This window comes from Heliangelus exortis, chromosome Z, assembly GCF_036169615.1.
Source record: "Heliangelus exortis chromosome Z, bHelExo1.hap1, whole genome shotgun sequence".
In the NCBI taxonomy this organism is placed as follows: domain Eukaryota; kingdom Metazoa; phylum Chordata; class Aves; order Apodiformes; family Trochilidae; genus Heliangelus; species Heliangelus exortis.
This window is the reverse complement of record NC_092454.1, coordinates 53,001,697-53,027,074: the sequence shown is the minus strand read 5'-3', so window position 1 is coordinate 53,027,074 and position 25,378 is coordinate 53,001,697. Positions and strand designations below refer to the sequence as shown.

Sequence of the window (25,378 nt, the reverse complement as noted above, 5' to 3'; positions counted from 1 at the left end):
ATAATCTATTTCTCTCCCTCTTTTTTTTTTTTTTTTTTTTTTTTTTGACACATTTAAATTTCTCACAGTCTCTCAGCTGTGATTTTTAACTGCTTGTACAGATCTGATCTGTGAAGTGTCTAGTGGGGCTGTGTAAGATACTTCTACTGACATTATACCACAATTTCACAATTTATTTTTCATTTGGAATACTTTCATATGGAGGTATTGGGATATTTGCTTTTTAAAAAGATAAAAAATTGCTCCAGGGCATAAGAAATACTACCTTATTCTGAGCAACCTAGTAATGATCTGCTTGGTAGACTGTTTTCCTTCCAGAATTGTAGCAGTCATATTGTTTGCCTGTAAAAAAAAAAAAAAAAAAAAAAAAAAAAAAAAAAAAAAAGAGAATCCATGGATCTTTTCAGTAATTGTTGATGGAATATAGCTCTTACCCAAATCCCAGTGAAGTTTACAGAACATTTTCCTTTCAGCGTCAGTAGTCCTTAGAGTAAAGTGCTTTGTCATATTTCTGAGGAAATGCAAACACATTGTTTCTTTCTGCTTTTCATTTTGCCATCTCTTCACATTTACTTATTTTTTCTCATTTTGAAATATGGTAAACCAGAAATCCAAGTCACAGACAGTTAACAGCTATCCAGATGACTCAAGCATTTTAGTGAATGCCCTTTGGGAAAAATTGTATATTGAAATATAAATTCAAAGTAGGTACTAGATACAGAAAATGAAATGGAAAAGAGAAGTGTCATACATCCAAGCAGTCATCTGCTTTAGTGTCCTGTGGATGATAAATAGCAGATAGCATCACTTGCCTGCAGCACAGTTTCTTCCAAATCCTGTGTGCTAGTAGTTTGTTGTGACCTAGATCCTCCAGCACCAAATACCTGAAACATTTTATGAATTTTCAAGCCTTTCTGGGAAGTCTGATTGTATTTGTACACACTGATCAGAACAAATTTAATAGATCATCCTACATGAGATGCTTGTTTCAGTAACTTTCAAACATTTTCTTTTCAACTATCAGCCAAAAGAACTAGATAGGAGCAAAGGAAGGAATACTTATTATTTACATTTTGCAGACTTCTGAAAGGTGTTTGTAAGTCATCTATTAATGAGTAACAAGTGATAAAGGAGCATTTTAAAGAACTTAGAAGCTTAACTAAAAAGGAAAATGCATAAGCAATGTGTATGCAGTCAAGTTGTAAGATGAAATATGGAGGTCTTTAGCCTGTTGACTGGCACAGAACAGTTTGTGCTCTCACTACTGGTGTATCACAGAAATTATTTTGAGAAAAACTTGCAGATGGTAACAAGGCAGGGTGTGGAAAAGGAATTTCTTTGGGAAACTTAAGAATTACTGCATTTATAATTAACCTGACTGACTCCTTGGTTAGCACAGAGCTTTTCTGGAAGGTCTGTGTTGTGTTTTGTGCTTATCTATTATTTAGTAATGTCTGTCATACCATTTGAAGTGGTGAGGCTGTGAGATTTTCTGTCCAGCTGAGGCTAGAGCCTAACTAAGGCTGACTCAATCTCACCCAAAGATTTTTTTCATCTAATATGACACCACCTCTTCTCAACAGGGAACCAGATAATTTGCAGAGACAAGGGCCCTGTTCAGCTCATTTTCAGCTAGTTTGGAGGTCTTGCTGATTTCCCTAAACTGAAGGCGTGGAACAGCCAGCTGAGGGAAAGGATGGTGGAAAAGAGGCTTAGAGTTCCTTTCTGCAGAGGTTTGGTGGTCAAGTGCTGCATTTATTTTATTTATTTTTTTTTAAATCTTACAGTAACTTAAAAAACACATAATTAAAGACACATTATGTTCTGATTGCTTAGCAGTACCCCACTAGGGATTTTAAGCTTAGCCACTGGTGTGGTTTAGCCAACAACATCCAGACTCCCACCCAACTGCTTGATTGCTCATTCCTCAGCAGGATGTGGGGAGAAAACAGGAGGAGCAGGAATGAGAAAGCTTTGGGGGTAGCTAAACATGGTGACATTGCTTACCAACTACTGTGTCAGGCAAAGCAGGCTTGACTTGGGAAAGATTGACCTAATTTATTGCCAATATAAATAATTACTACTTTGATAAATGGGAAGCAAAGAGACAAGCTTTAGAACAACACCTTTTCTCCTTTCCCATGCTTGTCTTCACTCCAGACTCTTCTACCTACCCCAGAGCAGTGCAGGAGGGATGGGGTGCAAGGGGTTACAGCCAGGCTGTAGCAGTTCTGCTTGGCCTCTCCTTCCTCCTCACATTTTTTCCTTTGCTCTGGTGTGGGCTTCTCCACAGACAGCTGTCCTGTCAGTAAAATCTTCACCAGTATAGCCTCTCCATGGTTGGCAGTTCTTTCAGAAACACACATCTGCTCTGATGTGTTTCTCTTTGGAAAGAACAGGGAACATCTGCTCTTCCATGAAGTACCTCCTTTTCCTTGCTCTGACCTTGATATTCTTTCTCATGTTTCTCACTCTTTTTATTTCCTCTTCCTCTCTCCCTGTGTAATTTTTTTCCCTTTATTAAATTAATTTTTCAAAGAGGTACCACACATCTGGCTGGAACAGGTGATATCCAGCTCAGGGCAGGTCCTCACCTCCTCCCACAAAGGGCAGTCTGTAGCCCTCACCCCAAACAAAACCTGGCTACCTACACCGAGAACACTTACTGTCACGTGGAATGGTTTTGAATAAAATTTTTTCCACTAGTGCTGTTTTCCTCAAATCTACAAAGTTTTGAAAAGTGATTGTAATCATTTTTTGTCCTCTAGTGGAATAGTCTAGATAGTTCTCCAGTAATTCTTGCCATGCTTGAGTTAATTCAAGTAGTAAAATTCACTTCTGAGGGAACAAATGTAGAAAATTCCAGTCTGTAATTCTGATAGTTTCAAAAAAATGTTTTCTGACAAGCACTTGCAAATATTTAATATACTGCTAAGAACAGTGTGTGATGCTTGTAGTAATAATAGGCATCTTACAATAGAATTTTAGAACTTCAGCATAAATTATTAGAAGACTTCAATAATATATGATGCTATATTTGTTACTTTGGGGGTGTTTCTGAAAAAGGGGAGCCCACCAGAAAAATGACACAAAAGCATATTAAGAATGACTGAAATTTGCAGAATGTACATGGTCCATGGAATTCAGTGGAATTTTCTTGAATGGGTAAGAAAAGTACATTTCCTACTGTTACAGTCATAGTTAAATTGTTCTAGAGTGGAAATACCTCAACCACCATCAACTTGGGATTTAGAAATGTCTCTACAATATGAGTCATTGCACTGTGTTTTTATTTTACTAATATTGTTAAATACCCAGATTGATTCTGTCAGCCTTAGCAGAGTAACCAAACAAAGCTGGTCTAACTGAACAAAATCTGATCACATCTTTTCATATTTAGAGTGCTGCTGTAAAAGAACAATCTGATGAAATAAAAACAATATTGCAATCATAATGTCTCTACTGGAAAGACCTAGCCCTACTTTTCCCATGGCTGGACTGGGATGTTGTGTAGCAGTTGTAGTGTTACAGCACATTAGTAAGAGAATTAAAAAAACAACACATGATACTGAAGCTGACAGCTATGTATGTGAAATATATACATACATCTAAAAAAAAATAGCCCCAGCAGATGGGAGGAAAACAAATAAGAATGCTTTCTCAAAATCTATTAAGAAGAAAAAAAGTCAGTCAATGGCTGTCTTCTACGTATACACAAAATGAATCAGCAAGTCTTTTGTTACTTTTAAAGATGAATGGTTAAATGCAAAAGAAATAGATGTTTAAGATAGAAAAGCAGAAGCATGTTTATCAGGCTGTTGCACCTGAGCCATAATCAGAAGGGCCTCTTGCCCTCAATATCTAAGGAGATTTAATGTACCTCCTTTGTAGTATTTGTCATACTTCTTGTTCTAGCAGAACGATGATGTCTGGAGTACCTCTTGTTTCCAGATCATCTTTGAAGCTGCTGTGTATTGCTAAACTGCAGTGTTTCTGCTGCTAAATTAAAATTCAGTCTCCAAGGTAATTGTGGACTGTGATTTTAAACAGCTTATCAAACTAATTTACATTCCTTTTCATGGGAAGTACATATATGGGTCATAAGGCAGAATTTTATTTATTCATTTTCCCAAATGATTTTTTTAAATCAAAAAGCTGCTCTGATGTAAATGTGTGGCTAATTTTTTAAGCAAAACACAGAAGTAGTCCTTAATTTTTCTTTAGTTTTAATAGTCATAAGTTTCTTTCAGTTGTAACCAAGATTTTTGCAGCACAATAAAATACCCTGTCAACTTTTTTTTGAAAAAAATGAAACTTTTAGTGGAAGTTTCACTCTTTACCTTTTCATATTGAGCAAGGGCATTTTGACCATGCTTATTCTTTTGTTTTAAAATGATTATCCAAAAGGCTGCATTCGTTCCCCTTTCGTATGTATATTAGGTATTACATGTTTGGTATAAGAGCTCCCTCTTTAGGTTTTATTTTAAATATCAGTGTAGGAAAGTAAAAAGGAAAGTAAATTCACGTTCTGGTCAGCGCTTCATAAAAAAACAATGGACCTGATTTTTCTAAGCAGGATTTTATGGAACCATCAATTTTGCCAGTGATTTAAGTCTGACAACATGTTTTGGTTTTAAATTGTAATTACAACATTTTCTACTTTTAACAGCAGCCTGATAAACCACTTAACTTAAGCTACTGATATGTAAAGGAGTAAACCAGCATATTCTTTTTTGTAGTGACTTTTAATACCTGTAGGTATCAGAGTTCTCAAACTCCAGAAGCAAAGCTCATGCAGTAGTGTCTCATCTGAGTACTCTCTGCTTCTTTGGATATGGACTTGTACCTTCATGGCACCCTGGTGGCATAGGATTCATGAAACAACTACAGCAACTCCTAGCAAGGGAGGAACAGGATATTTGCAACTATTTAATTAATAGCTACCAGCATAATTTAGCAGAGAGAGAAAAGAGAAAACTCATAGCCAAAAGCTCTGCCAGTTTTTCCTAGACATCAGCAGCTGGATGTTTCTAAGTCCAATAAGTCATCCTGCAGGCCTGATGATGAGAAATGTGATTGTTGGTAGTAATAAGCTAACCATCTGGCTTCCTTTCATGCAGAGCTTTTATTAATAAAAACAAACAAAAAATCCCTCACAATTCTTTATGAAGGAACCCATTCTCGTAGTTCTGCTTGAAAATCAAAACTTGCTGTTTTCTGATGAAGATTAGGCAGGAGTGAAGCCTGACAGTTATTAAGCAATATGCCATCTTGTATGGACCTACATAGATGCAGAGTATCTGCATAAACACATGTACACTCATCTCAGCATTTCCCCTTCCTCACATGCAGGAACACGTGCCTTGTTGCTTCGCTGGCAAGTCAAGAGGCTTTCTTAGAGAATTCTGTAAATTCTATCTTTGTTCCCTTGCTGCATTGTCATTCTTTGCATTCATCTTGTGAAAGGCAGCAGTGCTCCCCAGATAAAGTATCCTCAAGAAGCAACAACTTGTGTATCCAAATCCTCCAAGAGTAACCAGTACCTTCTTTTCTTAGAGAAGTTGACAGGGAGAAGCAAGCAAAATTCTGCTCCACAATGGATGCAGTAAGTGAGCACAATTCCTATTCATGTCCTCTTGTCTTTGTACTCAGAAGGTAGTGGTAAGACACTGGCCTTTTCATGGGCAAGGGCTCAGTACCTTGCAGCTCATCCGTAATATATCCAGCTGCACATAAGCTATTATGTGCTCCATTGAGAGCATGATTTAGCACAGTAGTTGTGTGAGATTGTGCTATATGAGATTTCTCTTCAATATCTACTGGTCTTAAAGAAATCAGCTGGACTAACTGAAAAAGAGGTAGCTTTATCTGACAGGTAAGATTACAAGTTTGCATGAGCTTTTCTTTGTAAATAAATACAAATTTGGTATATAGCTATACAATAATAAACACATCATAATGAGCATTCTGAAAGTTGCCTGTTCTAGTCCCTGGTTCAACAGTTCTCATGGTGTGACACTGAATGTGCAGAAATAAAAAATTACTGAGAGAAGTGAAATTGGTAAGACTTTAAAGGGAAATTTTAAGACCACTGCACAGGATGTACTTTGGGGATTATAAAAGAAATCTTTATGTGCATAGGAAATAGAGCAATAGTGCCTTTCAGAGACAAGAATAAAGCCCATTCATGAATAGGAGAAAATTGGTTGCAAGGTAATGGAATTCTTGTGGTCATTATTGCAATTAAATACTAATTAAACAGTCTGAGACAATCAGTGAGGGTAGTGGCCTGGAAGTAATTCTTACTGCATGAACTCAGCATAATTAAAATATTTTTCTTGGATGTCACTGCTGTTACTCTGGATTTTCAAATTAAAAGCCTTTTGCCTGCAGTCCAATTACAGATGCTCCACCTTCTTGAATTCAAAAATGAATCATAGCACACATATATCATAGTTAGTTTCTAGTTCTTTTTTTCATGCTTTTCATACAGTTTACAAGAATCTTTACAACAGTAAAATAAATAAATTAGACTACCTCTTACCATTCATTCCAATTACTCTTCTAGCTCATTTGTGAATAGAAAACCGCTGATAAATCCAAACTGGTTTATAAGCCAATCATCTCCATATAATTGCTGCTTTCTTATTTTGCATAATTAAAAATTCTGTTATAAAGTCCAGAGAAAATTTACAGAAAAGTTTTCTACACTTTTGCTTCATAGAGATTAAATAGCTATATAAAGGAAATGCTGTTTTCTTACACCCCTGTGTAGACTCTCAATCTTTTTGTCAGTGACAGCTAGAAAGGAAGAAAAGCATTCAACATAATAAACAAAATTCCTGTAAGAGCCGTGACTTCTAAAACATCTAAGGATTTCTAGTATTAGAGACAGTGCAGAGAAAAATAAGAGAACCATAAGCCAGTTTTAGCTAAGGCTGCTACAAGGAAAATTTTTGTTCTGTTGTAAGTTTCCATACTCCTCTTAGTGATAGACCCCTGGCTTTCAGAAGAGCTAGTCAGACTCAGCTTTTCTTGCATAGGAGAGTGTAGTAGATCTATACCATATCAGAAACAGCTCTCATCACTGAGCAGAAAAGGTCATTGTTACCATCTCTGTTGGCTCTGGTTTTGTGCAGGTTTAGTTTTGTGCTTGAACATTTATGGAGCAATGCCCTGCAGGTAGGGTAGGCAAATCAGTGACTCATTTATTCATTAGCAGTAGTGTAACTGCTCACCTTCAGGACAGAGGAAAACCTGCTCAGAAAGAAAAGTTCATCCATCTAAGAAACTCAAGCAGAAACTGAATGTGCTTATGTGTATATTGATGGGGATCCAGGATTTAGATATTACATGAAATAAACAATAATTTTGAAGAGGTACAGTTTGGGCCTGGGTGATAAGCATGGAAACTCCTTAATATTTTTTTTAATTCCTCTGTTGGTAAGGATAGCTCAAAGGAAATAATGGGTAGCCAAGCTGCAACAGTAAGTGATGCAGATGGTGGAGGGGAAAAAAAGCTCTATTACCATCTGGAACATTATTCGATGGTGCTGAACTTGGGAGTAGTGTTCAGTGCACATGTAAGAATACATGACATTAAGGGTATAGAAAACCCTATCTCTAAGCTAAAAGATGTAATAAATTCCATACAATAAAGGCCTCCAAGACACCATGTATTATCTAAGTTTGTATCACATTGTTCTTAAATTTAGCTATGAGAGACATAAAAACAGATATATACGACCCCAAGTTCAGAAAGTTAAATACTTAATGCTCTTCCAGAGGAAGAGAACATGGTGTGCTGTACATTTGCTGTATTTGGCTAGTTGCTTGTTTGTACTGTATTTGGTAAGATGAATTCTCTAAGGTTACATTTCCTCTGGTATAAGGTTCATCCAATTTTGCAGTAAGTCTTTTAAAGAAAATGTTGAAATCATTAAGAGCCATACATGGAAAATGAGGGACTAGATGCTGGCCTTAAAAATGCTGGTGTGATACAGAGATAGCAATCTACTTCAGAAGAACTGTTCCTGGTTAATACTAAAACAAATTAAATTTATATGCGGGCTATATGTTTTTTATCTTCTTGGGTTAGTACCAACCAATAGGATTAAATTAAAGCCCTTTTTGTTGTCTGCCAATATGAAAAGAAATGCTGTTAAATTTATGGCTATTGTTTATGTAGAGAGGACAGTCTGTTTATAATCAGATAAGTGATCAAAGGACTAACAGCTGCAATTCATATAACTAACAGACTGATTAAAAACCAAAGAAACAGCAAACACAACTGCAAAGAATATTAGGATTTAACTCTTGTTAAGATAGGACTAGGTAGTATGGGGGACTGCAAGATAAAATTTGCTAGATAGTTAATGTAAGGTAAAAAAGCATAAGATAGTGTAATATGTAAAGTAAAATTTCTGGTTTACAGTTCTGCAGTTAAGTACAGTTTTTAAAAAACCAAATTCCATTTATCCCAAAATAATTCCATGTGCATGTATGTTTTGTGTGTGCTGTAATGCTGTGTGTCTTCCAAGCATAATTTTCAGCATTTCAGAACTAGCATTCTGTATTTTGTTATACTACTGCTTATACAGCTTCTATAAAATATTATGTTCCTATCTTTTGCAAAAAATGGCTGCTTTGAAAAAAACACAGATCCATTTCATGGAAATACATGTTCCCACGTAGCATTTAAGGACTTGACTCTGAAGACACAGAAAGTAATTAGTCAGGTAGCTAATTCTTCAGGACAATTATTTAGGATCCTAAGGCTATGAAATGTTTTCTGAGTTGGCATCACTGTGAATTGGAGGAAATATTATAAGATGGATTTGAAAAGAAATCATCTGTATACTGGGTTTAACACTTCTTGGTCTGCAAAGATGCAGGAAATAACCATATTGTGCATTTTGTAATTTTTCAACAAACACAGACTTTAAATGTAGAAAAGTAGATGTGGTTTAAGAGAAATGCACATATTACAGTCTAACCAAAAGGACTAAAGCTCCTAGGATGGACAGGTTTGTTATTGTATGTGTGACATTGCCCACTAAGCCACATGGCATAGGGCCCATTACACTGGCCCTACTTTCTTACTCCAAGATATAACTAAGTAAAATCTTCTTTGGTGTCACTGAAATCAGTGGTAGAAAGTACATATTTTTCTAGGCAATGTACGTTCTTTGTTAGAATAAATGGTGAACCTCAAATACAGGAATTAACATGTTTTAATATTTGGTATTCATTTGAATTGAACTCCAGTAAGATTGTATCAGCACAAATGGATAGACTTTTCATTAAAATAGAAATTATTTGGCCATAGCTGCCTAATCTAGTGTTGCTGCAAATAATTATCAGGTATGTTGCTTTGCTTCCCATGAAGAAATCCACAAGTCAAATTTAATTTTATATAAAGGAGGGTCTTTTTAAACACAGGAAATTTAGTGTCTTTTTTTGTTTGTTTCTTTCTTTCATAGCAGTAGTATTCAGAAATTCTATTAGGTTCAGGTTATTTAGAAAAGCAGGTTCCCCTACGAACTTGAAATCCAATTTTGGGGTTACCTTACCATTTAACATCACTATATAGCAAATCAATAGCAAGAATTCTGAACATGAAATGGCTAAACTCCTAACTCTTGAGTCTTATCACTTACTGCCCTATTAATAGTACCTTTGGAAGGAGCATTGAAAACCTGATTCTTGGGTATGGCTGGGTAAATCTCTTCATTGGCACTCACAGAAATGGTTATGTTTATTTTAAAAATCTATCTTTACACCTGTGCAGCATTCTCAGCCTACAAAATTGAGGTTTAATATCTGATTTTACACCCAGGCATGAGAGTTCCCAGAACTATAGAACCAAAAAACCATAACTGACTTGATTCTTCTAAGAGTGTCTTCAAAATATGTTTGATTGTGCCTGATCAAGGCTTTGTAACCTGAACAGTGGCTGTGAAAGTAACTGCAGTCTCCATCTACACCAGGACCAAGGATAACTGAAACTGGATGGCAAAAGAACCCTTCAATCTACCAGAAAACACTTATCCAAAGCTTTTAAAGAGAAAAAAGATCTTAGTCACTTATTTACCCCTTTTGCAAAAATACACAGAGAACAAAACAAGGACATGCAGTCTGAACAAAGACAATTCAGGTTTAGCTGTTTTAAACCTACAGCTTTATAGAGCTAAAGAATTGTTTGTAAATACAGTTTTGTATTTACGGAGGTTTTTATCATATGCACATAGCTTAATAATTTATGAAGCAGATTATGATGTGGTTGCTTTCATCAGTACAGAAGTGGATTTGATGACCCCTATGTCCTCCCAGTCCCATTCCTAACTGATTTATTTATTTTTTTTTACTGCAGCCCTGAAGATGGTGAAATTCATCCTGAAATCTGTAGACTATACATCCAGTTGCAGTGCTGCTTAGAAATGTACACAACAGAAATGCTTAAGTCCATATGTCTGCTAGGATCACTGCAGTTTCATCGGAAAGGTATTGAATAGCACAAATATGCAGAAGCTGATTTTTTTAAAAAAAGGACAGTCTTTTGTGGCATACATGGGTATTCATTACAGATGAAAACACTATTTCATCATCACTGTGTCATATCAAGCATGTGTCACTAATATCCTTGTAGTTTAACAGTCTTATTTTTCTTTTTTAAAAGAGTGGTTCAAAAGTTTTGGCTGTCGTTAGTGAGATCAGTGAACAAATTTCCTTAGTCCTTTTGTGAGAGGTGTTTGTCACTTAGGATACTTGAGGGCGTTTGGTGGATAATGGGCATGGTTTTAGTAGCACTATCCCTGTCGTTATATAGCCAGCAATGACAGCTTGTAACAGAAGACAGAAAATGTAGTTAAAAAGATACCCACTTTTATAAAACTAGATAATTGCTTCGGAACTGAAATCTACCTCATAGAGTATTTTTACACACAAAGGTGATGTCCTTGCTTCAGTAAAAATGCATCTCTCTAATGATTTCATGTTTGATTAGCCACCTACTGAAAGGAAGACATAGAAATGCAGCTAATTCACTGAACAGATTTACTTAGTAACATCATTACTCAGTGATGGCACACACTGTTTGGGACCGTATCTGTGGTAATTGTAACTACTGTTTCCTCAGATAATATCTCAGAGAGTGAACCAGGTAAGCACAAGACAAAGTTCTATAATGAAATGTAATTAACTGTATTTCCTATCACACTGAAAGATCCTGTACTTTTTTTGAAACTCTTCTCTGAAAGATCCTGTAATGTATTTTTCACATCTAGTTATTGAAAACACCTAAAGCCGGCAATATTTTTCTTAACAAAAAAAAAGGAATTAGAGGTTTACAACTGCTCGGTTGCGGTTCTTAGTGATTTTCTCAAGTTGAAGAAAAATGTATAAAATAGGAAGAAAAAGAATTAATGAAGCCATCATATAACAAGATGCCAGTAGCTGCTATAATGGATCAAAATTTTAAAGATAGATTGTACAACATTGCCTAGCATTGGCTACAGTTGTCAGGCCACCTTCTTTAATTGCAGAAAGAAAATAGCTTGACGTGACCTGAGTCACCCCAGTCTGTCTTGTCTCTCCCTTTTGCATCAAGATGGAATCTACATTAATAACTTAAACTAAGCTTCAAACTGTCAAATATCTAAAGTTGGAGAAGGTGCATTACAGCATTATTCTATGGGACAGCTTAGTTCCTATCTGGCAGTGTTTTTGAGATACATTGGTTCCTTATCTCCTCATAGAGAAAGTCAAGTATTCTGCCATTGTTAAATAGAGGCATTTCTGTCCCATATCCACATAGAGATAGCTGCAATAATTGGTTTCAAAATTGTTTTTGCATATTACATGAAAAAAATGTATCATCACAGGGATTTAAATAATTTGAATTTTGGAATTTAGCTGATAGAACGTTGCTCTTTAGAATATATATTTGGCATTTACAGCATCTAGAAGTATTGTAAAAGCATCTTGCAACATGAAGAATTCCAGTTACGTGAAGAATTCCAGTTACACACTAAGTATCTTTCTACAATGAAATTAATCACTAACAAGAGCAGGAACCAAGACAGACACTGAAATCTTCATCCTTGGAAATACGGGTAATTTGAGTAGCCTGAGCAATCGGACCCAAGTTGGCCCTGCTTTCAGTATATAAGATTCTAATGTATTTATTCTCTCTTCTGCCAAAACTTACTATTTTTTAAGGACGGGAGTGGGCTCCTATGTTTCTTTAATTTCTTTACTTATGGAGAGTGGTACTGCAGTGTAGGGAAAGTGCATAAATTTATGTCTATGAATAGAAGCCAGTGATGCAACTGTTACAAAATACAGTGTGCTGTTGCTAGTATATAGCTTTTTTACTTTTTCATCTGTTTAATTTTTTACCAGTTTTTCACAATCTGAGTGACAATATTAAAAGAATTAAAAGAATAATCATTTTGGTTGCATACAAAGACTGCTAGCCTTAGAAACTTTGCTTAATTCATAAATTTGTATGTCTGATGATCTTGCTGTGTCTTCAAGCTTATTTTTGAATGTAATGTTTTCCATTTGCGTGTAATATTTTGCATTTTCTAGTTATCTTACCTGTTGGATGGGTGGTTTGCTGGGCTTTTAAATCTCTACAAGATTTCACTACTTTATGTTCGTACTTGGGAGCTAGCAGAGATTCAAGCAGAATGGCACACAGGCTGTTCTTGGCAGCCTGCAGCTAATAAATAATGGTATCTCAGATGGACGTTATCAAAAAATCTATAGAACTGATAAAGCTAAGCTGATGCTGATGCATTTTTCCCAAGAGAAACTCAGCCAGTGATTCTTCCTGGAAAACAGATGCTCTTTAATGAAACAACAAACTGCAGCTTGAAGGGGTCTTTCACATCACTGATCTTCTATCTCTTTTATCTTTCTCTTTTCTGAACTGACTTTCCTATATACACTTTCTAGTATGTGTTAAGTTTCCTCTACAGGAATTTCTTGCATATTTTCAGCGCCTTAGATTAGCTTATTACTGTCATATGACCTCTGATAGGAAGGTCAGATAGTCTGTTATTTCTTTCAAATGTAAAAGCCACAGTGGGGCCCAAGGTCATATATATTTCCAGCTGCGTTATGCTGTAAGTATACTGAGGTAAGTGGTCTCTATAAATTTTTTTTGTAAGATACGTACACCAGGAAAGCCTGGTGTAGAAAATACATTTTGGTTACAAAATTCAACGTTCAGAAGTTTGTTTCCTTTGCGAGGGAAACATGAGCCTTAATTCAAGCCTTGTAGTTACTTTGGCTACCAGATGACGTATTTATTACTGTCTTTTCTACAGTGCCAAGAGCCCTCACTAGCTAATAAACACATAGGTATTTACGTAAGCATCCTCATCACTCATTGTGATTAGGATGTGTCATATATGTGTCATACTTTTTTTGCACCCTGTTCTTTTCTAAAGTCAAAATCCTCCTGTCCCTCAGATATTTTTCAGTAATCCATATAATGATGGCAGTGCTCTCAGAATTGCCTTGAGTAATGAAATAGCAGCAATTTTTCTCATTGTACAGAAGGAACAAAGGAAGATTAAGCTCAAGATTGCCAATTTAGAGCTTGAGATTGCAGCATACTCTATACAAGGATGTATGTATTTATAGAGTGATTATTCAGTACTTTCAGTGGAGTGCAAAGAGTCTCTGGTTTGACTAACCAGAAAATTAGAAATACTTTGTCAATAACTGTTTCGAGAAGCTGGGTTTAAGCAACTTGGACAGGATCACATGACAACTTTGAATTGGTATAGAGTCCAGTTTTCAGGGCAGCACATTGAGAAATCCCATGTGTCCTCTTGCAGTCCCTCACATGATGGCTCTAAGGATCTTTCTGTCCCTTTTTTCATAGCAAACACTTATCAGGGTATATTTGGCATATGTCAGGTCATGTTCCATCTCTTCCAGGAAATCCTCTGAAACTCCTCATTGCATTTGTTCATTGTCACGTCCTAGCTGTTTGTCTGTGGGTGGAATCATCTTTCTCAGACTTAGTCAAATAACAGGGTTAGAATTAGGTAATTTTTAAGTCACTTCCAACCCAAACTATTCTATGATTGTATGAGTTTACTTGCCAAAGTCGTGCAGATTCTTTCTTCATTTTTGTTTTTGCTTAATTTGTTCCCCTCGATTATTTGAATTGTATAGCTTTGTCCCCTAGGTAGCAACGTTAAACACATTTCTTCAACCTAGTAATACTTTCTAATTCAAACTTCTAGAATTTGAATTAGAGTTTCCTCAAAAGTTAAGATATTCTGAAGGAGCTTAGCTACCTCTCTAAAGTGTTTACAAAATTCAGTTCTGATTTCTTTAAGCGTGATGTGCGTACTTAACTGGTATTGCATGTTCCTGGAATGACTATTCTTTTTATTAAATAAACAAATTCTGGCTTAGCTAGCAAGATCTAGAAGAAGTAGTTGATATAGTTTCTGTTCATGGAAGCTAGTGGATGTGACTAGCCTTTTCCTTTTTCCAAGTAAAACTAAAGCTGTCATGGTCTAACATTGAGAGAACCTATAACTACCTTAGATTTTTTTAACTGCACTTAAGCATACATTGCTGTTTCCAGCAACAAATATTTTGGGGTCAAAGGTTTCAATGTTATCTTATAAAGAACTTCGATACTTTTTTAATGTTAGCATGACAGATAAAACAACTTTGCATATTCATATATGCACAGTAGTAATATGTGCCTTTCATTGTAACAAACTGTAAAATATCCTTGGATCATTATAGCATGTAACTGTGGGAGTGCACATAGAAACCATGAAATTTTTAGGATCATCTACAGATGAAATTGACTTCTTTGATTATATAAATACATATATTAGAAAATATTTTTTTAAATTTTAAATTACAGATTGCATTCATCTTATTAAGAGCAACAAGGCTGGTGAAGGGATCCTGCACAGATCCTATGAGGAGAGGCTGAGGGAGCTGGGGGTGTTCAGTCTGGAGAAGAGGAGGCTCAGGGGAGACCTCATCACTCTCTACAACTCCCTGAAAGGAGGGGGTAGCCAGGTGGGGGCCGGTCTCTTCTCCCAAGTAGCTATCAGTTAGACAAGAGGGCATGGACTTAAGCTCTGACAGGGGAGGTTTAGGTTAGATATTAGGAAGAAATTCTTTACAGAGAGGGTGATCAGACATTGGAATGGGCTGCCCAGGGAGGTGGTGGATTCTCTGTCCCTGGAGGTTTTTAAGAAGAGACTGGATGTGGCACCCAGTGCCATGGTCTGGGAACCACAGTGGTAGTGGATTAAGGATTGGACTTAAAGATCTCAGAGGTCCCTTCCAACCCAGATGATTCTGTAATTCTATTAGTTTGCTCTGCAGCATTAGAGTAAGGCACTCATTTTAATAATTAAGCTAATGCAACAAATCAAAGGCAAGAGGGGACAGTTGAAATGATCTGAATGTTTTTTCTCGAGTACAAAGCACAATGTACAAATTGTTAAAGCTGCCTTGCCAGAGAAGAGAAGTACAAAGTTGGAAACTGGTAGCCATTTATGCTACATTGGAACAAACTATGTGTATTTGCAAGAAAGTATTATTCTTATGGCCCAGAATTAATACGAAACACTAATTTTTTTAGAAAATATACATACATATATGGAGAGGTAATTTATGGTTATTTACACATAGCTTTAGTCATTTTGGTAGAATTTGAATATCTGTGGGGAATGAATCCAGTACACATTCAATTCTTAATGTTTCTTAAAATCTTACGGTTTCTTATATGTTATGGTCTCAAAGTCTTGTTTTCTTCTTTTTTGCTAAATGATTTGCTTATATATCAATAATTAGAGGCAAAATACTTCTATGCTTGTAGCCAATATATTGTTTATTCTTCCCATAAATCTGTTTTGAAAGTCTGAAATAGAAATTTCAGTTCAGTCACTGTATTGAGTTGTTTGGGACCCCATAACAAGCATAGATGGAGGAAAATACAACTTCATGTGCTATGGATATAAAACATTAGACTTTCGTGGTGTAAATTCAGACTGAACTCATTCCTGCATCGTTGGTACATCTGGACAATAAAAAATCATAAATAACTGTGCATTGTGTACTATACAAGTTTATAGTGTGATTGTTTTTCCAGTATGTGTTTTGTGATAACCACAAATATTTCTCTAAAATAGTTCCTGAAAGCTTGTAATAGCTTATGTTACAAATCAGAAAAATTAACCCTTCAATCAGTGAAGCAATTTTTGTCTTATTTGGGTTTGTTTAAATTACATGCCATTTAGGGTTTCGAAAGTGAAAGGAAGCAGTTAAAAAAATGTGCTACAGTCTTAGTATTCTATTTAAACACTATTAAAGTATTCTGTTAGTTCTGTGTAATGACTTTAGACATGTTATTTAACCAAGAGGGATAATCTGAGACAGAAGAGAAGAACACAGGTGTGGAGAAAAAAGCACATTAAGTAAAATCGAGAGAAACACACATTGTCTTGTGGACACTGTGTAGAGAACAAAATGAATAGAGCAAAAACAAGCATGGAAGGAGGAAAACACAGTTTCTACCATGGACTTGTTCCTAGTGCATCTTCCATAATATCAGTAATATTTCTAGTGAGACAGTCTCAAGAATTCTTTAGGTCCCAAGTATTAATCAGGAATTAAGCTAATCAGGCTGCTTTCTGTATTTGCCACCTTTCTTTTTTACTTCCTACATAATTCTTTTCTATTCCCCTTTTATACCTTCTTTTTATTTACTTCAGCTGTGATCTATAGTTTGTGTATTTGTCCTTAACTGACAGGTTAGAAACCTGATGCAAGTACTACCATCTTTTTGAGAGAGGGGTTCTCTCCACTTTGTTAAATTCTGTTGCTCCTCTCAAAGATCTTTTATCTGCAGTGTAATATAACCAGATAGGAGGGATCTGCAATAGGTGTTTTTTTTGTTATGTAAGTTTCTCTGGGAAGTCGGGGCAAAGGGGGGTGTGACAGAAGCAAACAGAGAGGTCACCACAGAGGCAGTAAGGAGCACAAGAGGTGGGACACAGAAAGCATAACAGTCAGAGATGTGTAGCCTTACTGAATACCCTTTTATGTATCTTGACAGAAGTTTGATCCTCAGCATAATTTAATTCCGTTAATTTAATTTCACAGGAGGGGCATTTTCTACTTTGTAAAAACAAAGGTAGAGGCTAGAACATCATGCTTTATAAAATCTCATGGTAAAAAGGGCCTCTATCTAGTCAGCTGGCAAGAACAGCAAGTGTATGTGGACACCTCTGGAAACACCACATGCATAATCAAACTCCAACTGAAATTAATTAAAATCTTCCCACAGACTAAACTGAAAGTAAAAATTCAGGTTCAAATGCCTGTTTTAAAATATGTAATACAAAAGATATTCTTACTTCTAGTGGAAGGATGAGAAGACTAAAGAGCTTTTGTTTCTCTACAGGTTGTGCCATTTAGTAGAAATGTTAAGCCTGGGTAACATATATTATTTAAGTAAAGCCTTTATTATTAGCTGACTCTTTAACTTTTCAGGTGACTAAGCAGGTGCTCTGAAGTTTAAGAAAGGCTTCATGAATTGTTTACAGTACAACAGAATTACTGGTGAAGAGCTCTTTTTGGTTGAAAAGAAATCTATGCTGTTCATTCTGCTAAATATGCCTTTATCCTAGCAAAAAGTCTGCCTTTATCCTAGCAAAAAGAATGTTGCAGTCTTAGTGTTCCTTGTTTCAAGCTGCAAAAAAAAGAACCTTTTCTTTTTTTTTCATCTAGTGTTGTTATTGTTTTCATTGAAACACCTTTCACATCCCTGAAGGATGCAGCTATAGACAAAGATGTTCTTGGCAGCATGTCACCAAAGGTCAGGTCAGAGTTCCAACATAACACTTCAAAGGAGTGGAGAAATTAGCAAATGCCTGGATCCAGCACTAAAACTCTGTGACATCTGTGGTAAAGTAGATGATTTCCCTGAAGCAGCCCTCCTTTACAAACGTGTGTTGAGATATTGGTAACACTGTTGTGTATGGACTCCTTGTAATGGGAAAAAAAAAACAACCCATGAATTAAAGCTCACGCAAATGAACAATTAATCTTGCATAATATGAACTACCTTGAAATAACAGCAAAGCAGCATAAGCTGCAGTTTGGGATCACTGCATCAGAAAACTTTACATCTGATTTTTCCTTTACTTTGCATAACCTTTCTACCATTTCATTGGTTAAAGTGGCACACAGAGGGACTTGGCAAAGCACAAGTTAGGGGTGGATGCTGAAGTAACCAGCAGAGAAGAAAATACAGGACATTATTCTTTCATAGATAATAAATTTGTAATGTCAGGTCATGCAATCTCTTGGAATCATAGTCTGATGACCTAGCTGGAGTAGAAAGCCTGATAACAAGGATCCTTATATGTGATGTGAAAAAGTGAATGGTCTGAATGGTCTGCAACCTTAGTCTCTAATGTCCCAGAAAAATGGGCTAAATGGACTCTACTTTGTTAGACATTCCTGTTCTTCTTGTTCTCTATAAAGCTTCATATCTCAGGTTTGTCCTGATGTGAAAATTTTTAGGAAGTTTTATTTTTTACTTTTTAAGGTTGTTTACTCCAATTCTTGAGAGAACTCAAGGGGAGAAAAACTTTAAATTCTCACTGAAGTGCCTGGGCTACAGTCCAATTTGAATTTTCTCATTTAATTGCACTTGGTGCAGGACTATGCTTCCCATTACAGAAAAGGAAATCCGTGAGAATGCCCATAGGAGGTTTGCAAGGACACTGAAAAATCCCACCAGTACTTAAGCGTCTTGCATATTCCTCTATCGTGGTCCACATCTTTTCTCCCAGTTTCTCCTCGAAAAGGCCCTGGCAGATCTGTCATGAAGCCCCTGTTAAAGTCCAATCTCATGTTTCATTTTCATATATGCACTAGGCAAGTGTAAGAATGGAAATTAAGAATATAGTGTATATTGGGTTGTGGGTGGTAGCAATTATGTATTGCTTTGAAAATCACCAAGTACAAAACTGCACATTATTGTTTTTTGTTTTCCCTTAGAATTGCTGTTACACTAAGAGGCATTGCAACATTCTTTAGTCTTTTGAGTGACTTTATCCTGAAGTTTTCTTATTTATTTTGTTCTGTTTTGTCCTCTGCCTCTTAGTTTGTGTCACATGTGAGCCACTGGAGTTAAAATTAAACTCTAGTATGCAAAACTCTACTAAACTCATGGTGCAAAATTCTAACCTTCACACATGCCTGCACGGGACTTCTCTTCATTTTGCTTGGTAGGCATGACATGCAGCAGCACTGGTTAGCAGATTGCTGTGGTCTGCTCTCTTTCTGAAGAGTTCTTAGTCGGAGTTTGCATTTACCACACTCTTTCTTTATTTATACCTTGCAAGATCAAGATCAAAATATCAGTTATGAAATTTGAGTATGCACTTTAATATAAATAAATAATGGGGATACATGTTTTGTTTAAATATTTTAAAGGGAAAGAACTTTGTGCCCCACCTAAAATTCTAGACACTAAAGCGGAGGAGAGTTCCGAAGTACCTATTTTAGAAGACACATCATCTCCAACAGATATTCAGCAGCATTTATGGCAGGTTTCCACAGATATTGAAAACACTGAAAGGTAAGCATAGTGTGTCAGTCCAAAACAAAACCAAAAATAATTCTGCCTAGGGTTCTATTTATTTTTTTCCCATTAGGCAGACAGTGTTGCTGCTATTAAAGGTATTAATAAATCAAGTATTCTCTTAATATTTCCTGTATGTTTAACCTATCTGAGAGCAACTCCTTAAAGGAAAGGCAGAGAGAAGAGACATCCTTACTTAGGCTAATTACCAGAGGGTAAGTGTCAGAATAAAGGGTGGGAAATTATATTGGTGTGTCAGGTTCTCTAAAAGGGACAGCTTATGGCTCTTCTCACGTGGCTTCTAATTTTATACTGAGATCTGCTGATCTGGAGTCCTGGAGTTCTGCATATGTGAACTGAAAGCAGAGAATCTAGTTCATGAATTTGGAAGCCTTAGAAGAGAGGAAAATGTAATCCTCAAGTTAGTCAAAGTGGCCTTCTCTCACCCCCTTAACTATGCAATTAAAAGACAAAAATGAGACCCTTTATTTAGTGGGGGGAAAAATCCTATGGCCAGCATGTTTTTTTGCAAAAAATACTGTCTTTGACAGTATTAGCTGCTGATAAGATTTTGACAGTAAAAGTTTTTATTTATATAAAATGAGGTCCTTTTCGGTTACTGACAGAGTAACTTGGAAAATAAAACAGAGGAATTTCCTACAAGTCCTCCATCTTCATTACTAAGAACTGGCTTACATGTAGATGAATGAGACAAGAACACATTAAGACAAGCCTTAAGACATTACAAGACTGCACACAAAATTGCTGGTCTGCCTCCTCTCTGTAGAACAGGAACCTTTTTGCAACTTATGACCTCTCCAAAAGCATATCCAAATGTAACTTGCTTTGTGAGATGATACTTTATTATCATATTTTCTATCTTCTCCCTTTTCAAAAATTTCATGTGAGAGTCTTCCTAAGAAGAGTGAGAGTAACAGCCCTATTTCTAAAATTTTCAGTTAATGTTCCAAGAGCTTACATGTATTATAATTTTCTTCTAAACGATGAAGTACATTCATGTCTCAAGCTACAGATACTGCTAAGGGATGTAGTTGAACACTAAGACAAGTTTATGCTAATTTTTCATCATTTTGTGTGTGTTTTGTCACTAGAATTGCACTTTGTCCACTGATTCCTTTAATGTGGAATGCTCAAGTTCCAGACTATATAGTAAATTTGAGCCAGATGTGACTAGTTAATATCAGATTAGCTTAAAAGGGCTCTTTTATTAAACGTACTGCCCTTTATGTTGCTACGCATTTTCTGGTACATGTATGTAAACCAAGAGCTTGCCCAATAATTTTAGGTATGTATTACTCCATTATTTCAGCATTTGATCTATGCTGTGAGCCATTGCCTACTGAAGTTTCAATTGCTGTTCTAGTGTATCTCTTTCAACTTTTTTTTTTCTCAGAGACATGAGAGAAATGAAAAACCTTTTAAGTAAACTCAGGGAGACCATGCCTTTGCCACTGAAAAATCAAGGTAAGTTTTGTATTTTCTTCATGTAAGGAAAATTAACATAATTAAAGGTTTTGCCTTCCATTAGGTTTGAAAAAACTAGGTATTTTTATAGAAGTTTTGAAAAGTCAAAGGTAAGTCTCTTCTCTACAGATTTAGTAAAGCCAGAACTTAGTATGTGGACTTTGGCCTCTTCAGCTTCATATGAGGTATTCTAGAATTGTATAGGTTTCATATCTATATATAAAATAAGAACTTTTCCTGGTGACATTAAGACCAATTTCCTGTGTCAGGGGACTTTTTTCCTGAAAGCTAATGGACAGATTATGACAGGGATCCTACTGAGTAATGGAGTTTGTTTTATGTCTGCAATGCTTTTTACACCTTATAAAAATGTACAGAGTGCATGGATTTAGCAATGGGTCTGCTTTTGGTTGTCCATCAGTGTTAAATATTTCACATCTACAGGGACGCTCATTCTTCATGTTAACCACATTAAAAAAATAATAATTTTCCTTTTTTATTTGTTCTTGATAATGTGTATTTCTTAATGCTGTGTACTCCTTGCAGTGGCAGCTGGTGAACTATGCCTAATGTGTCCTTTGTCTTGCTCAAAGTAACTAGGCTGTCTAATATTTAGTGTAATATGGTAAGACATGATGGATTAATTCATTTTACAAATCGGAATTTATGGCAGGATGGCTTGATGGAAAACTACATGAAAGAAGAGGAGAAAACTACAAGCAAGGAGGGACTGTTTACAAGAGCATGTAGCAATAGAACAAGGGACAGTATTCTTAAGCTAAAGCAGGATAGAATTAGGTTAGATATTAGGAAGATATTCTTTAATAATGAGGGTGGTGAGACAGTGGAAGAGGTTGCCCAGAGAAATGGTGTGGGTCCCATCTCTGGACACATTCAAAGTGAGGCTTGTTGGGGCTCCAAGCAACCTGATCTAGTTAGATGACCCTGCTGATTGCAGTAAATGAGTGTTTATTTCAGTGACAGCCACAGCAGAGTTAAGTTTGCAAATAAAAAAAACTTTGCATAATATTACTGACTGCTCACAGACCCGTTGTTTGGGGAGCAGTTGTACGGAATTCTCTTAAGTGATGGCAGGAAAGTTACTATGCTAAGAAATGTAGTTCATGTGGCTCATAAGCTTAAGCTACAGTATGAAATTCTCTTACATTCTTATAGTTAGGTATTTGTATTACAGTAGTGAGCCTACAATCAAAACTAAGTCGCTGATTTAATCGGAAAAGGATCATGAAGAGTCACAGCTCTTACTCTGAAACCATACCTGGCGATGGATCAAATTTGAAGTGAATCCTAAAGATTTTTTGGGATATCTCACTAGCAGTATATGAGTTAGCATAAGTATAGGCACTAAAATATACATGCTGTATGAATTTAAGATTAATTAATATAGAAGGTAAAAAACTAACCAAAAATAGGGTGAGCATATAACTTTCCCAAACAAGTGCTTTTTCTCTTGATGTTCCACGGAGTTCCACTGTTAATGGAAACTCTCCCTGACATGCACAAATTGCCACCCAGTGAAGTTTTTTCTGATGCTTTAATTAAGCCAGAACTGAACTGTAGGTCTGTCATTTCCAAATGTGCATAAATGCCCAATCTCAAGCTACTTATCTTTAGGTTTTGTTTGGCAACCCAGCATTACTCATCCATGCAGGAACATCATGGCTTCCAATACTGGAGATATAATTTTCTTTAGGTTTCATCTTTGAACTGGTATTCTTCTTGTCAAGATTTCTACTACATTACTGTGGAGATCCTGATCAGTAGCATTTTAAGATTTCTACACACAATTCAGGTTAATATTTGCTCTGCGCCTGGAACAATGGGATCTTTTACTTCATCATATAAGTGCTGTTAGGACACATAAGTTATATTAACTATTTTGGGTGTGTTCATGTGTATATGCTTGCATTTAAATATTAATTTTTGCATCACAGATGACAGCAGCCTGCTAAACTTGACTCCATATCCATTGGTAAGAAGACGAAAGCGAAGATTCTTTGGACTCTGTTGTCTTGTTTCAAGTTAGAAGAATAAGTAGAGAAGCAGCAAGAAAATCACAACTTTGTTTAAACCCCTATTATTTTATCACTGGAAAGATGAACACTGCTAGTCTTGATTATAAAGTACATTTTCTACACTAGCCTATCCCTTTTTCCCTTCTGCTCCATCCCCTTTCTCAAAATAAACATTTTAATAGTTTAAAGCTAAGGATGTACAAAACCCAGGTGTGGAGTAGATCTAGCATAACTAAGAATGTTTCTAAAGCATTTCAAAACATGTTTTGCATGATTAATTTCAGCCACTCACAGAAACATGAATTATGGTTGATAATTATAAAGTTTTTTTTTTTAATTGTTTGAACTGCAGCTAAAAGTTTGTGCATAGTACAGTACTCTTCTTAGTATCATATTACAATACTTAATCATATTCTGACAGTCTTTAAGCCTTTAAGCATAGAAAATTATTAAACAGCAAAAGCATTAAAGTTGTAAAACAGTTAATCAATATTGTAACAGGATTTGCACAAAATTTCTAGTTGCTTTTTGCGCTCTCATTCATATTTAATCTTCCTCTATATCTCAATTTAAAAGCTTCGTAGAAAAAGTCTTAATTTATGATACACAAGCCGCATATGAAGATACTTAGCACTTGTAAATACAGAGGAATCATTATATCTACATACTGTACAATGCATAGAAGCAACAGATTTCCCTTCTAGCTGAAACAAGCTTTTGGAAAAAAATATTAAAATAAATGGTATTAAAATAAACCAAGGTGTATTAAAATGTATACCACTACACCAGCTTATTTTGTTTCCAGTAGAATTCAAAGCATGGTATCTGCATATCGCTAAGTATTAACTCTTATAGGGCATGCCAGAATTATCTCAGAGTTTAAGATATTAAATGTTTTACATTCTTAATAAATTTTTTTATTTAAATTAACAGGTGTCTTGTTTCTAGTTCTGTTGCTGGAATAAGTCTTTTTTTTTTTCTAATTTTGTTGTCTGAGTAATACACAAAGTTTTGATAATTTTTCATGTTGAAAAGTACATATACAAAGACAGATTAGAAGTTACAGTGAATGCTAAAATGGCAGCTAGTAGCAGCAATAGGTATGAATAGGTCAGATCCAGTGTAGTGATATTTCAGGATGATAGGCAAGACTAATAAGCTTGTATTAGACTGCAATGCTATGAAACCCTTAACAGTCTGTAACTACTGTACAGAGCAGGTCACCATACCCTTGTGTTACTATTATGAGCCCTCCTGCCACTCCACCATGACCCAGCATGACAAATTCCTTCTGAATGTCTAAGGGTTCAGTGGTAACTGTCGTTTCCTTATCACAGCAAAACCCCTTTCAGTTAAATTCTTCATAGGTTTTTCTATGTGGGCTATTACTACACTCTCTGAATCAGTTTTTTAGGAATTGCTACCCACTGAACCGTGTTTTGCAGAGACAGTCTCTGGGAGCATCTTTTGCTTCAGTAATACTGCATGATAACTTTTTCAAAAACTGACTTATTTCACAGTTTCTGTTTGCAAACCACAAATGGTTAATTGCAGTCCCAGGCTTCCAATGTTTATATCTGGCTCCTGCTGAGTTTTTCAACCAAGTTTTTCTCTGCTGTTTGATGAAAAAAAAATCAAGGAAACACCCACATAGACAGAAATATTAGTGGGCTCACTGTCTATAGGAAGGATTAAAGAAATTCAGATCTAATTCCTAAGAAGGGAAGGCAGGATTTTTTTTTTCCCCTGAAGAGCCATACCACTCCTGTTTTAGGAATTCATGTAACTGAGCTTCCAGCATTTATCTGGAAGGATATTTTTGTCAGTCAGATTTTTTTCTGATTGACACTTTTTTTTTTTCAGGTTGAACTGATCTGTTCACTTTTCACCTTTCATTCTCCCAGACAGAAATTATATTTCTGAATACTCAGGCCCCCAAATAAATACTTTAAGTGCAATAAGGACAAATAAATCTTAGATGCTCTCATGGAAATTGTGTGTTCCCATAAGCAAAACTAATGCCATCCAATGAATGCATGACTAAGTTCTTCAAATAGCAAAGAAAAAGGTAACTGCAGTGTGTTTTAAGATTCTACATCATAAACTGTCCTTCAGTGTGTACACAGCTTTTAAGGCAGGGAGAACTTTGCACTTACAAATCTGTGTGCTTGTGAGCACAAACACATTTTTAACAAGAAGGGAATCA

General features: G+C 35.9%; 1 protein-coding gene across 1 annotated transcript in view; it reads left to right on the top strand.

Annotated features, from left to right (window-relative positions):
• Positions 1 to 24,102, top strand: part of RGS7BP (regulator of G protein signaling 7 binding protein) — a 40,013-nt gene extending 15,911 nt beyond the window's left edge. Inside the window, exons 3-6 of the mRNA XM_071730667.1 lie at positions 10,373 to 10,503; positions 19,504 to 19,648; positions 21,066 to 21,136; positions 23,092 to 24,102. Coding sequence (XP_071586768.1) covers positions 10,373 to 10,503; positions 19,504 to 19,648; positions 21,066 to 21,136; positions 23,092 to 23,183 — 439 coding nt within the window. The 3' untranslated portion in view covers positions 23,184 to 24,102. The remainder of the gene's footprint in view (positions 1 to 10,372; positions 10,504 to 19,503; positions 19,649 to 21,065; positions 21,137 to 23,091) is intronic.
• Positions 24,103 to 25,378: the final 1,276 nt, after the last annotated feature.